The sequence below is a fragment of the Dipodomys ordii genome, unplaced genomic scaffold (genome assembly GCF_000151885.1).
Source record: "Dipodomys ordii isolate 6190 unplaced genomic scaffold, Dord_2.0 Scaffold243, whole genome shotgun sequence".
Taxonomy (NCBI): domain Eukaryota; kingdom Metazoa; phylum Chordata; class Mammalia; order Rodentia; family Heteromyidae; genus Dipodomys; species Dipodomys ordii.
In genome coordinates this window covers 608,571-623,780 of record NW_012267459.1, presented here as the reverse complement: position 1 = coordinate 623,780, position 15,210 = coordinate 608,571, and the positions used below count along the sequence as shown (strand labels likewise).

Below are 15,210 nucleotides of genomic sequence, written 5' to 3'. Positions count from 1 at the left end.
CCTCCTGCATTCTGTAAACATCTCATTGGCTCTGCATCAGCTGAAAATAAAGCATCCGTGCGGATGGAATAACATTTCTCTTGCTTATTTCATGTAACTTTGTCCCAGAGGCATTGTCCTTTGCTAAGCTGTATCTTTCCATTTGAGAATATTAAGATGTGTTCATCCTAATGTGTCAGCTGAATTTCACAGCTTTAACCTATCATTGGAATGATAATGTTGACATATGATTTATTGTATGATGAGTGGCTAGAAATGATAAATATTTATTGCATGATCCTTATTATAACATAAAAATGATTAAATTTATAACTATAATGATTAATTTTATTAATGTAAAAGTACAAGTATAATTAATATAATATTAATATTATTATCTTTATAGTATTTTAATAGGGTTATGTTTATATTTGTAAAATACTATATTATTGTATTTTATATTATACATGTTATGTATATGTGAAATATAATTCTATAATATATGTAGTATATTATGATAATTACATATAATTATGTAATATATAGTATAATGTATAATATAATATATAACATAACATATAATATATAATCACATATCATATATGCTATTATATATAAATATGTTTTAATAATGCATAAAATTTTAATAGTAATTACTCTTTCTATTCTTTCTTGATTCCCTTGGAAGTTTCAAAAGAACTTGACTAGATGGTTTCATTTTCCAGGGATCTAACTGCAGAAAGTTTGTCCTGTCTAAAGTGTCTACCTACTTAGGTTGGCTAGATATCACCTGTTTGGGGTGAGCTAGCGCTTATTGTGCAACTAGCAGGAAACAAACGACAGACTCCCAATGGAGTTCTCTGGGAGGAAGCCTCTCCACTCCTTGATGCGGTCGGTGAACTGGCGCCATGGTGCCTCCAGTTGAGGTTCTGTGTGTGGTATCTCAAGTGGAGGAGGGGGTATGAGGAGGGCCTCCAATCACCTGTCTTATCTCCTGCCTCCTACTCCCCCGGACAGAATAGAAAGCAGAAAACACCCTTCACTCCAAAGCAACGGCGTAAAACAGAAAGGCTCTCTCTCTTTCTCTCTCTCTCTCCTTTCCCTGCATCTCCTTTATCCCCCAAAGACGGTACATTCCAGAGAACCCTGTGTGTCCTTCCCTCCCACATCCACCTAGGCGTTAAAATGGAAAGGTTTCTCTGGGTCTCTGGGTCTTCATTTCTGAAGCATGTTAGGTCACCTTTGATTAAATATGTTAGTTACATATTTATCAGATGATTTCTTTTTTGTTTTGTATGTCCCTCCCCCACGGTATAACCCCTGCTTTCACTGTATTTGATGTTGGTATAATTTGTGGAGGGGAAGGGAAAAAAACAAACCGTTTAAATAAGGATACAGGTGGACCCTTTGCAACCTTAAGATGAACAAGTCCCTATGTCGAAAAACGAACTTTACAACTTTGGGGGGGGGGTGTGGAATGGGAAGGGATGGGAAGAGGAAACAAAGGAAGAAGATACAATGCTTGATAAGAAATGTACTCATTATCTTGCCCATATAATTGTAACCCCTCTGTATGGTATTTTCACAAGCAAAAATTTTTTTAAATGTTTGTTATGCTTTTTCCTTACTGCTCCGATTTTTGTTATTGGATGCATGTGTCACAATAGGACAGAAAGGAAAATGGCTAGATCTTTTTGGGTGATCACCCCTTGCGCGCTCCCCATATCCTACTTAAATCGCATTTGTCTCCTTCCTGTTGACATTGCATTTGTATTTTTTTTTTCCTCTGCAGTGTTTAGCACAAGGTCTGCCCTACAGGATGTGGTGAGTGCGTGTATGCAGGGTCAAGGTACAATGCACTTGTGGGACATGATACCAAACAACCAGGCTGAGTGTCCATAGGCTATAGATGATTGGCACGCTTCCACTAAATTCATTCTTAGGGAGAGCAATGAACTTGGAGGGAAAAAGAAAATCCAGACTTGAGTCATTACTAGAATCTGCCCTGTCTGTTCTATAAGGAATTTTTAGTTTCTCACCACCATTTAACAGAAGTGTTGCACATTACAAACAGATTATCCTGGCCAAGCAGTCAGCAAAGAAGCATACCTCCCAACTCTACAGTCCTGAGTGCCGTAAAGACTGATTTCAGAACAGTCTTTGGAACAATGAAGCTTTGTTCAGGCTATTTGGACAACAACAACAAAAAAAGACTATAGATGCATTGTACTCATGAAGTGGTGTTTGAATTGAAATGCCTTTACACAGCTATATAAAGATCATTTAAAATTAAAAAGTAAGTCAGGCACCAGTGGCTCACGCCTGTAATCCTAACTACTCAGGAGGCTGAGATCTGAGGATTGCAGTTCAAAGCCAGCCCAGGCAGGAAAGTCCATGAGACTCTTATCTCCAATTAATCACCAAAAAGCTGGAATCGGAGATGTAGCTCAAGTGACAGAGTTCCAGTCTTGATCAAAAAAGCTCAGGGATAGTTATCTACACCCTGAGTTCAAGATACACACACACACACACACACACACACACACACACACTCTCAAATATCACACTGCTGTGCACATTTCTTTTTCATTTGTGCAAGCTCTCGGACTTAACCCTCCCTCCCCCCCTCCTCCATACATAACGCACATAGTCTTTTCCCCTAGCCAGTCTCTTTTCTTGTCCGGTTTCAAAATAGCAACTCCAGGTGCTGGGAGAGACACTCTTCAGGGATTTTCAAGCCACTAATCAATTTCACAGCTGCAGGCAAAGCACTTTGCTGGGGAATATTTTGCACATGACATATGTACAAAGTACTTTGACCTCATCGGGGCGGCCAGAGGCCTGAAGGAGTAGGCGAGCTGCTGGCCAGCCTCCAGCTCGCCAAGGAGAGGGAGGGGGCCCCGGGGCAGAGCCAGCTGGGTTGCTAGCTACCCTACACCATTCTGTCCGTGATGGCCATGGAGCGGCTCGGGGGTGGGACCTGTGCTCTCCATGCTGCCCAAGGTGGTGGGTTTGATCTGCAGCACCACAATGACATTCTTTTCCAAATCCATGAAGTGCTATAAGCTTGATATTTTTAAAGACATTTTTCTCTACTATTAACAGATTTCTCCAGCCAACCCACTGTTGACTGTGACTGGTAGGGAAGGTATCCTTTTTAAGGTAAATATTCTACTCTTCTCCCTTGTCTTTTTTATTCTGTGTGGATCAAAGAGGATCTCCCATGGCCTTACTGTGGAAAGATTTAGACGGTTTTCCTCCGTGTGAAATTCTAAATGACAAGATTCAGATGATAGTTTTGAAGCAACCATAAAAATTTGAAGAATTTCCAAGTATTTTTCCTTAAGAAAAATAGAATTAAAAAAAAGAAAGAAAGCTTAAATGCAATGTTACTTTGTAAGTGTGTGCTGGTACTGGTGCTTGAACTCAGCTCTCACCCTCTCCCTCCTGCTTTTTCACACTTTCACACTCAAAACTGGCACTCCACCACTTGTCTTGTTTTATGTTTTTGTTTTGTTTTGTTTTTCTCCGGTCGTGGGGCTTGAACTCTGGACCTGCGCGCTGTCCCTCAGCTCTTCAGCTCAAGGCTAGCTCTCTACCACTTGAGCCACAGCGCCACTTCCAGTTTTCTGGTGGTTTATTGGAAATAAGAGTCTCATAGACTTTCCTGCCTGGGCTGGCTTTGAACCGCGATCCTCAGATCTCAGCCTCTTGAGTATCTGCTAGGATTACAGGCGTGAGCCACCACACCCGGCTACTCTACCACTTGTCACATCTCCATTTCCAACCTTTTGATGGTTAATTGGGGTATATTCAGGAGTGTTTTCAGGCTGAGAGCTGAGGATCAGTGTTCAAAGATAGTCTGGGAAAGAAATTCTGTGGGACTTTTATCTCTGAATAACCGCCAAAGGCTGGAAATAGAGCTGTGGTACAAGTGATAGGATGCTAGTCTTGAGAGAAAGAAAAAAAAAGCTCAGAGACAGTGAATTTTTGGGGGGGGGTCCGGTTGTGGGACCTGAACTCTGAGCCTGGGTGCTGTCCCTCAGCCCTTCAGCTCAAGGCTAGCGCTCTACCACTTGAGCCACAGCACCACTTCTGGCTTTTTTTTCTTTTTGCTTATGTGGTGCTGAGGAATTGAACCCAGGGCCTCATGCATGCAAGGCAAGCGCTCTACCACTGAGCCACCTTCCCAGCCCGACAGTGAACTTTTTTGAACTCAGACACTTGCGTTTAAGCAACAAAAGTTACTACAGTTAAAAAATTGGCGTCTCACAGTTGCTGTTTTGGTTCTGGAATAAGAACATATAAAATTTCACTGAGCATGTGAATCTCTTCTACAGTATGATTTTACTACCTACAATCTTCACATTGTCACTGCTTATTCTGAATTCATTCAGAAAGAAGATATGGAAGATATAAAGATTCATTATCCCAGGTGCCTGTGGCTCATGCCTATAGTCCTAGATACTCAGGAGGCTGAGATTTGTAGGGTTGCAGTTTGAGGCCTGTTAGCTAGAAAAGGTCACTAGAGTCCACTCCAAAATAAACATCCAAAAGCAGAGACAGAGGTGTGGCTCAAGTGGTAGAACACCAGCCTAGCAAGAATGAGGTCCTAAGCTCAAAGCCCTCTACTATCTACCTGTCTATCCATCTGCCACCAAGAAGCTCAGACCTCAAGGTGGTGACCTGGGGAAAAATTGCCTAATATTTAAAGTAAAATCATGATAATATGATTATTCTAACTATTCCCTGTGCTCAGCTCCCAGCTTTCAGTCCCATGGCTTCCTCCCTGACCTCACTGCCTGGCTGTGAAAGCCTGGACTCCCAAGTTGGCATTCTAGAAGCACGCATCCCTCTTTCTTTTCTCTTTTTTCTCTCTCTTTTCTCTTCCTTCCTTCCTTTTTTCTTTCTTTCTTTTCTTCCTTTCTTTCTTTTCTTTCTTTCTTTTCTTCCTTTCTTTCTTTCTTCCTTTCTTTCTTTCTTTCTTTCTTTTCTTTCTTTCTTTCTCTCCCAGAAACTATGTTCCTCCCTCTTGCCCTCCTTTCCTTTCCTTTCTTTTGCCTCCCTCCCTAACTTCCTTCCTGCCTGCCTTCCTTCCTTCCTTTCTTTTTTCCTTTTCTTCCTTTCTCTTTCTTCATTTGATACTTGGGCTTAAACTAAAGCACTGGACACTATCCCTTAGCTTTTTCATACAGGGCTGGCACTATAACATTTGAGCTCCACTTCCAGCTTTTTTCCTGGTTAATTAGAGGTAAAATTCCTATGTCATTTCTGCCCAGACTGGCTTCAAAACTTAACTCTCAAATCTCAGCCTCCTAGATAGCTGAAATTACAGGTGTGAACCATTGACACCTGGTTTTCCTTAACTTAAAAAAAAATGCCAGTAGTGGGGCTTGAACTTTGGGCCTAGGTGCTGAAGCCACCAGTACCCGGCTTTATGCTTCAATGCCATTCTTAGAGCCCAAAGTTTGGTTTGGTGGTGGGTGCAGAGTAAACTAAGCCGTTAGAAGTGGGTTAGCCAAGGAATGACTTAACAAGCATATGATTTACATTTGACAGTGTTAAATACATGCCAATTGTGTTTAATTTCACAATCAACTACAGACTCAGTAAAGGGATATTTTCCCTCTAGAAAGTGGGTGAGGGCCTCTGGGCCTTATTCCAAGGTCGAGTCAGGCCACGTCTGGATGCTCCAAGGGAAGTAGGAGATCTGATTTTCTTTTGCTGTTACTTTTCTGCTTGGGAGTAAGGGGAAAGCATACCTTATTGGTCAGTAGGCTGTAGCTCCTGAACACATGCAAGTAGCCATGCTGACATGTAGGTGTTACATGTACATGGCAGTCCCCGGTCCTTTGTGTGCTTGTTTGCGCATGCCTTATTTAGCAGTTTGCTGATCCTGGTGCAAGAGTATGTAGCGCTGTTCTTTGTGACTCTTCTTCTTCTTGCAACTTTCCCCCTAAAGTTTGAAATTATTTGTAAGTAAAAAAGTAAAATCAAAAGAAAAACAGATTTCCTAGTGTGCTTGGGTCATCCAGACAGGTTATGATTTGATCATTTGATGAAACCTAGAGGCTCGAACCCACTTTTTAGGAGAAAAAAAGTATCAGTAGAAAACTGAAGTTGACTGAGATCTATAGCTGATTGTGAAATTATACACAATTGACATTAATTTGAAAACTATGGAGATGTATTGTGCACGGTATTATTTGAATATCAAAGTTTTATTTTTCTCTTTTTCTTTCTTATGCTGGTATTGGGGCTTGAACTCAGTGCCTGAGATACTGTCTCTGAGCTGTTTCACTCAAAGTTGATACTTGACCACTTGAACCACAGCTACACTTCTGGCTTTTTTATGATTACTTGACTGTGAGTACCACAGGCTGGGCGCTGGTGGCTCACGCCTGTCATCCTAGCTACTCAGCAGGCTGAGATGTGAGGATTGAGGTTTGAAACTAGCTTGGGCAAGAAAGTCTGTGAGACTCTTACCTCCAATTAATCACCAGAAAACCAAAAGTGGAGCTGTGGCTTAAAGTGGTAGAGCACTAATCTTGATTTATAAAAGCTCAGGGACAAAGCCTAAGCCCCGAGTTCAAGTCCCATGACTACTACTACTAATAATAATAATAAAACATAAGAGTCTCACAGACTTTCCTGCCAAGGTTGGCTTTGATCTTTAGATCTCATCCTCCTGACTAGCTAGGATCACAGACATGAACCACTAGTGCTTCACTTTTTTAAAAAATACTTTTTTAATTGTAAAAATACTGTACAGAGGGGTTACAGTTACATGAGTAAGGCAATGAGCACATTTCCTTTCAAGCACTGTTGGCTCTCCCCTACCACCCCTTCCTTCCCCACCTCCCCAACTCCTCCCCTCCTAGCCCCACCCCCGTCTATGTTGTAAAGTTTGTTTTTAACATAGCATGTTATACATCTCATTGTTATTAGGGGTCAACCTCTATCCCTATTTAAGCATTTTGTTTTTTCCCTTCCCCTCCCCAAATTAGAAAAATGTATATACTGGACACAGGAATCAAATACAGTGAAAACAGTGGGGAAGGAGCATAGCAAAGAAACAAAAAAGTCACACAGTACATTATAAATACATTAAAAACAATAGCAAGCAAGAAAAAAAATACTTGTGTCCCTAGCTTGGGGTTCATGTTGCTTAACATCATCTTATATGGTCTTATGTACATAGCTTTTGACCTTTTCTCCTTGTCCTAGACTTATACTAGTTATTGCCAATAAGGGAAACCATGGGACCTATGTTTCTTTGGGCCTGGCTTATTTCACTTAATATAATTTTTTCCAAGTCTTTCCATTTCCTAACAAATGAGGTAATAATCTTTCTGATGGAAGCACAGAATTCCATTGTGCGTGCGTGTGTGTGTGTGTGTGTGTGTGTATCACATTTTCTTGATCCATTCATCTATTGAGGGGCTTCTGGGTTGGTTCCATATCTTAGCTATGGTAAATAAGGCTGCGATAAACATAGTTGTGCTGGTAGCTTTACCATGGCCTTGTTTGTGATCATTTGCGTAAATGCCCAGGAGTGGGATTGCTGGGTCATAGGGGAGCTCTATGTGGAGTCTTTTGAGTAACCTCCATACTACTTTCCAAAGTGGTTGAGCAAGTTTACACTCCCACCAACAATGCAGTAAGGTTCCCTTCTGGCCACATCCCCTCCAGCATCTTTTGTTATTAGAGTTCTTGATTATAGCCATTCCAATTGGGGTGCATGGAATCTCAATGTTGTTTTGATTTGCATTTCTTTTATGGCTAAAGAAGTTGAGCATTTCTTCATGTGTATATTGGCCATTCTTATTTCCTCTTCAGAGAAGTCTCACTTTAAGTCTTTAGCCCACTTATTTATCAGGTAGTTGTTTGAGGATTTGTTGTTGGGGGTTTTTAATTTTTTGAGTTCTAACTATATTTTAGATATGAGACCCTTGTCCATTGTATGGATAGTGAAGATCTTCCAATCCATGGGCTTTCTATTGAGCTTGCTAGCTATGTCCTTTGCTATGCAGAAGCTCTGCAATTTCATGCAATCCCATTTGTCCAACCTTTCTTTGATTTGTTGTAATTCTAGGTCTCTATTAAGAACATTTGGGCTGTGTCAAGAGCCCTAGTATTTCTCCTATTCCTTCCTGTAATGTTTTCAGGGTGTCTGCTTTGACTTGGAGGACTCTAATGCATTTGGAGTTGATTCTGGTGCAGAGATCAAACTTTAGTTTTCTACAGGTGTGTACCCAATTTTGCCATGGTGCTTCACTTTTTTTGTCCTATGTTTTGCTTCTTTGCATTCATTCTTCACTCTCTATTGGATGCTCAAGGACATCTGAAATAGCATCCCAGAAGTCAGAAATTAGTCAGTACCACTGCATTCATTTGAGTCTTCTGAGATCCCACCAAGCAGAGGGAGACAGATTTTATCACACCTCATAAATATGACCATTTCTTGGGCCCAGCATATTTATGTTGCCATTCATTACGTGCTCACTTAAACTGTCCAATTTGCTTGACTCAGTTAATAAATGTAAATTGCCTACCTCTGAAACCGACCCTGGCTGGTTTCATGTGTACCACAGTTAGAATCATGACTTGGACAGATGAACTGGCTTTCATCAGCACCTGGTCTCCTGTGACCTCTGGGCACAAAGTTACTCTTTCCTTCTCTGTTCCTCATTCTCAAAAGCACTAAGAAAATACAAGGGTAGGGTAGGGAGGGGACTCAGTGCTAGAGCAGTTGCCTAACATTTTCCAGATCCCAAGTCTAAACCCCCACATGGCCAAAAAATTAAAATTAAATTAAAAATTCATGTTATTCCCAAACTTGAGCTAAAATATTATTGGAAGGTTGGGTTCCCATAGCTTAAGCCTGTCATCCTAGCTACCAGGAGGTTGAGTTCTGAGGATTCTAGTTTAAAGTCAGCCTGGGCAGACAAATCTGTGAGACTCTTATCTCCAATTAACCAGCAAAAAGCCAGAAAGGGAGGTATAGCTAAAATGGTAGAGAGAAAAAAAAATGAAGTGAAAGCACAAGGCTCTGAGTTCAAGCCTCAGAACTGGCCCACACAAACACACAAAAAGATACAATTGGAATCTCTTCTACATTTCATAGAAACCCACAATTTTATAATGATTAACAGTGTTTTATTTAGGGTTGGAGCCAAAGCATCAGGTAGCGAGTTTAAGTCCTAGTCTTGGACCAAAAAAAACCCATGTTATATTTGCTTGAGAACGTAAGTTTTCTCAGTGTCACAGGATCAAATATGAACCCTATCTTCTTTCTTCATTGCAAACATTGAGATTGTTATATTGTATGGTATAATTCAAAGAATAAAAGAATGAAATCTTCAATATTTCACTAGTCTAGGCCCCATCCACTGGGGCCTAGACTATATTGTAAGGCTTAGCAAAATTTGCTGTTGTTTGAGATACTGGAGATCAAACTCAGGCCTTATACTCCCTAGACAAGAATCTACCACTGACTTCCAAAACCAGCACGTTTCTTCACATAGCTAAGTACAATTTTAAAGCAAACCAACGAAGTTTATTTTCTTTATACACAATGATAATTATCTTAAATCTTTCTATACTTTTCCTGTTTTTCATTTTTTCCAGTATTTGCTTTAGGACTACATGGATCCAACATAAATTAACCAGCATCCAGGAATAAAATAACTGAAAATATGTAAGCTTTATGAAATATCAAATGGCTGTGCACCAAAAAGGAAATTGGTTAGAGAAATTAAGAATGCTAGTGAGTTGTTTATTCTTCCTGGTAAGATATGGCATCTCATTTGTGTAACATAAGAAATCAGTTCTTCGAAAATGAAAGATGGGGGGGGGAAGCTAGTGGTTAGACTTGTGATAAAATGGCTTAGAGAAGCTGAGTACTGATGGTTCATGGTTGTAATCCTAGTACTCAAGAGGCTGAGATCTGAGGACCTCAGTTTGAAGCCAGCCCAGGCAGAAAGTGCATGAAATTCTTATCTCCAATTAACCAGCAAAAGTCAAAAGTGGAGCTGTAGCTCAAGTGGTAGAGCACTACCCTTGAGCAAAAATGGTAAGTGAGAACTAGAGGCCCTGAGTTCAAGCCTCAGTAATATCACACACAAAAATATTAAAAATTTATATATGTAACAGTTGAGCAAATGTACATTTTTCAATACTGCTTCCTATTTATGAAAAGGAAAGGAAAAACATGAATGAACAGAGTGAAAACTGTTCTTCCTAAACAGATTGCTAATGGTGCACAGATGGCAAAGGCCTCCAAAGATTGTGCAGGAACTTGTAGAAAAGCCTGGGAAAGCCTACACCTTATACAACTGCCTGCCGAGTAAACTATGATTGCCTCCAGATGATCTGTATCAACTGTTAGCAAAGTTATAATGAATCACTTCACTTAATCTATTCACTCATTCATTCAGTCAGTCAATTACAATGGGGTGGGGCCCAGCACATTGCATATACTAGGCAAGCATTCTGTCACTAATTACATCCCCAGCCCTAATTATTTCTTTATGTATAAGATTTTCAGCATGTACTATTGAAAATATCAAAAGTCTTCTTTAAAAACTGATTGTGTTTTATTCATATATACATATATATGCCCACATTTCTATATGGGCACCTACTAAAAGGCAAAATAACCTAAAAATACACATGGAATGTCTGTAGAATTCAACTTTTTAAGAGAGGGTGCATACTTTTATATGTGTTTAAATATCTTTTGGCAGACTGCCTGGCATTTCATTTTGATTATAATAAATTATTGCTACTACCTGTATGTTATGATTACTAGTTAGAGTTTCTCAGCAGAGACTAGTAAAGCATTTTAGGCTTCCTATTAGAAATCGTGAGGGAATTTCTTTTTATTTCCTCTGGAACAAGATCATCTTAATATCTTCCAGTAGCGTTTACTGTAGAGAAACTCACGTGTAACTAACAACCAGTTTTATCAAATTTCAATATACACATTAGAGACACAAAGAAAAATGTAAAATCGAGTCAGAGGAAAAGACAGGAAACATAGGGACCTGTGAGCACTGAAGACCATCACTGCATAAAATAACAGCATAAATCAACACAGAAAATGATGAAACGAGCTTCTCCTTTCTTCTTTCTCTTTCTCCTCCCCTTCCTTTTCCTTTTTTCCTTTCTTCTCTCTTCCTCCCTCTCTCTTTCCTTCCTTCCTTTCTTCCTTCCTTCCTTTCCTTCTCTCTTTCTTCCTTCCTTTCTTCCTTCCTTCCTTCTTTCCTTCTTTCTTTCTTTCTTTCTTTCTCTTTTTCTCTCTTTTCTCTTCCTCTCCTCTCTTTCTTTCTGTCCTTTTCCTTTCTTTTTTCTCCTTCTTTCTCTCTCCTCTTGTCTCCTCTTTCTCTCTCCTCTTTCTTTCTTTCTTTCCTTCCTTCCTTCTTTCTTTTCCTCCCTCCCTCTTTCTTTCTTTCTTTCTTCCTTCCTTCCTTCCTTTCTGAGGACTGGGACTTGAAATCTGCTGGGCTTTTTTTGCTCCAAGCAAGAACTCTCACTTGAGCCATATCTCCCCTTTGCTGGTTAATTGGATGTAAGAGTTTTATCGACTTTCCTGTTAGGGCTGGCTTCAAACCTTGATTCTCAGATCTCAGCCTCCCAAATAGCTAGGATTATAGGTGTGAGCCATCAGCATCAGCACCCAGCTTTCTTCACATGTAATAAATGGGGAAGGTGAGGGGGCTTTGGCTCAGTGGCATGGTACTTCCTCTGGTGTTCAATCCCCAGCACTGTAAGGAAGAGGGGTGGAATGAAGTAAATTGTAGACTTTTGGGGGAAAGCATTGTATTTAAATAGTGGTATTACCAGCTCAACCAATCAATTCCAATATGAAATAGCAATTTCTTCATAAATTCTGACCAACTGTGTTTTACAGAAGTGAATTAAGGCATAGGAGAAGGCAGGGTGGCACAGGTACTGTTTGCACTAAGTATAAATGTCCGGAATCAACTTTTTAAAGAAAAATACTAAAAGCAGGCACCAGTGTCTCACATCTGTAATCCTAGCTACTCGGGAGGTGGAGATCTGAGGATCATGTTTCAAAGTCAGCCCAGACAGGAAACTGTGAAATTCTGATCTCCAATTAATAACCAAAAGCCAGAAATAGATCTGTGGTACAATTGGTAGATCCTTGAGCAAAAACATTCAGGAATAATGCCCAGGCCCTGAGTTCAAGTCCTAGGTAGGGTACACACACAGAGAAAAAAAAGTACTTTAAGCATTAACCCTCTGACTACTGACTACCACTTAAATCAGCTTATGTTACCCCAGGGAAATGAAACCAAACAATGCAGTGATTGGTAGCCCACAGATAATCCTGGGGCTCCAGTAGCACTCACCATGGTGACTGAGTAAAACTGTGTGCAATCCAGGTCACTTGTGACTCTATATTGGTGCTTATCCTTCAGTCACTGAGGATAGTTACTATGTTTGCTTTGTTGGGTTGCTGTGAGGATTCAATAAAAATATGGGCATGAAGCTCTTGGCACAATGCCTGGAAAATAGAAAGCCCTCAATAAATGTTACCTAACAGCATCATCTAAGAAAATGATTCAAGCTGGGTGCCAGTGGCTCACAGTAGCAATCCTTGTTACTTGGGAAGCTGAGATCTGAAGATCCTGGTTCAAAGCCAGCCTAGGCAGAAAAAGTCCGTGAGACTCTTATCTCCATTTAACCAGCAAATAGCCGGAAGTAGAGTTGTGGCTTAAGTGGTAGAGCACTAGCCTTGAGAGAAAAAGTTAAGGGACAGCTCCCTGAGTTCAAGCTCCAGGAAAGCAAGCAAGCAAGCAAGCGAGAGAGAAAGAAAGAGAGAGAGAGGAGAGAGAAAGGAAGCAAGGAAGGAAAGAAGGAAGGAAAGGAAGAAAAAGAACAGGAGAGGGAGGGAGGGGGAGGGGTGAAGGAAGGAAGGAGAGAAGGAAGGAAAGAAGGCGGGAAGGAAAGAAAGAAGGAGGGAAGGAAGGAGAAGGATGGGAAGGGAAAGAAAGAAGACAAAAAGAGAAAGAAAGAGGAAGACACACACAGAATAATTGAGCCTTTCCTTGCCTTCTCTTGGCCTAATTTTAAATCCCCAACCTCTAGTGATTTTTCTGCCTCTCTCTACCCAACTTCTCTAACCTAACCTGACCCAACACATCACCACTTGTGGCCTTTATCATACTTGTCATTCTTTGCTTATTCAGTTCTTTGACCCTGGCCAAACTCTGTTTTACCCTCTGAAACTTTAGACTGTTTTTGAAGGGAATGGCCAAGATCTCTGGCTTGTTGGTGAATCCTCAGTGTCCAACAAAGAGCACATTGCCTTGGAAGTGCTTAACGATGATGCATTTGTTGAATGAAGAGTAACTTGATGCAGAATTTGTGATCATTTGGGTACCTTAAAATACATATTTAAATATATGTGATTTTATTTATTTATTTATTTTTGTTGGTCGTGGGTCTTGATCTCTGGGCCCTGTCCCTCAGCTCTTCAGCTCAAGGCGAGCGCTCTACCACTTGAGCTACAGCGCCACTTCCGGTTTTCTGGTGGTTTATTGGAGATAAGAGTCTCACAGTCTCTCCTGCCCGGGCTGGCTTTGAACCGCGATCCTCAGATCTCAGCCTCCTGAGTAGCTAGGATTACAGGCGTGAGCCACCAGCGCCCGGCCAATATATGTGATTTTAAACTTCACTGACTAGCATGCACAAGGCCCTGGACTCAGGGCCCAGCATTGCAAAAGATAGATAGACTAATACATATGTAATATGTATGGCTAAAAAACAAAACTCCAACAAAAGCTACAGGAAAATAAGATGCAATATCTGGAGAGAAGGTAGCTGAGAAGAATAAGGGCTTTATTTGGGAGGTTATGGTTTTCCTTGATATGACCTGCTGGAGTGAGTGGAAAAACAACGATCAATGTCTGAGGCTTCCTGTTTTGTTTATTTCGGTAATCAAGGCTAGCACTCTACCACTGGAGCCACATTTCCACTTTTAGCTTTTTGTTTGTTGATTGGAGATAAGAGATTCTGATTTATCTGCCTGGGCTGGCTTAACCAGGATCATTAGATCTCAGCTTCTTGAGTAGCTAAGATTACAGGCAGGAGCCACCAGCTCCAGGCTGAGGCTTCTTCTGAAGTACCCAACCAATGGTCATTTAAACCAAACGGTCTTGGCCGCGAATACAATTGCGTTGTGTTTGTGTACCCCTGAGACAGGGAGGCCAGCAGCACATGGAGGAGCTTCTCTGACCCGGTGTCAGGCCCGCTTAACTCTGGCCCTGTGGGAAACAGGAAACGGCGAGCCCTGTCTCTTACAAAGACGCGCTGCCACTTCAATAGCTCCAGCACCTGTCCTTTGCGTTTCCACAAGAGAAACGCTATTAATCTCTCCTTCCCCAAAGCCAGATTTTTCGTGTGGTCCAACCTCTTTTTCTCCCCGACTGCAGCTGTCGACATCACGGAGACCAAATGCTGAACACGGGCTCCTTCTTGCTGGAAGCCAATAATCGCTGCACCCCAAAATAAAAGTAATAATAATAATAGTAATAATAAAAGTGACACGGATCCTGGCCAAAATGAACTCATGGTGCCTCTGCTGAACTTTGCTCATTCTGCTTTGTGCTGGAACTCCAGTCCAGCTAGGAAGCCCCCAGGCAGGTGAAAGAGATCGCTGCCACCAGCACCTGAGTTCTCTCTCCTCCGTCCCCAGACCCCAGATTCCCCGAGGCTGAATATCAGCTGCTGGAGGAGCGCTGATCACTACTAACAACCTGTAAAATGGGAACCAGTGGAAATCCCTAGAGAAGTCTGCAGAGTCAAGGCGAATGGTAGACGTGCGTGTGTGTGCGCATGTGCGCGCGCGTGTACTGAAGTCAGGGCCTGGGCACTATCCCTGAGCGTTTTCACTCAGGGCTGGTGCGATACCACTTGGGCTCCACCCCCACTTCCAACTTTTTGCTGGTCAGTGGGGGAGTCTTGTGGACTTTCTTGTCCAGGCTGGCTTCGAATCAGGATCATCAGCTCTCAGCCCCTTGCGCAGTTAGGATGATATGCATGGCGCGCTGCATGTTATAAATGATGGTTTCTGGTGTGCCCCTTCTACGGACACACCTTTTCGAGTCAGAAAGTGAAGGCTGTCCAGCGTCAGCCTGGAGTCCCGGGCTGAGGGATTCAGAAGCACGCATGCGCGCCGGGAGCCGCCGCCGGCCTCTCATA

General features: G+C 41.6%; 1 protein-coding gene across 1 annotated transcript in view; it reads left to right on the top strand.

Moving 5' to 3' along the window:
- Positions 1-887: 887 nt before the first annotated feature.
- The window catches only part of Shisa2 (shisa family member 2), a 20,759-nt gene continuing 6,436 nt past the window's right edge, over positions 888-15,210 (top strand). Inside the window, exons 1-4 of the mRNA XM_013036040.1 lie at positions 888-905; positions 3,085-3,141; positions 4,320-4,414; positions 9,147-9,175. Coding sequence (XP_012891494.1) covers positions 888-905; positions 3,085-3,141; positions 4,320-4,414; positions 9,147-9,175 — 199 coding nt within the window. The remainder of the gene's footprint in view (positions 906-3,084; positions 3,142-4,319; positions 4,415-9,146; positions 9,176-15,210) is intronic.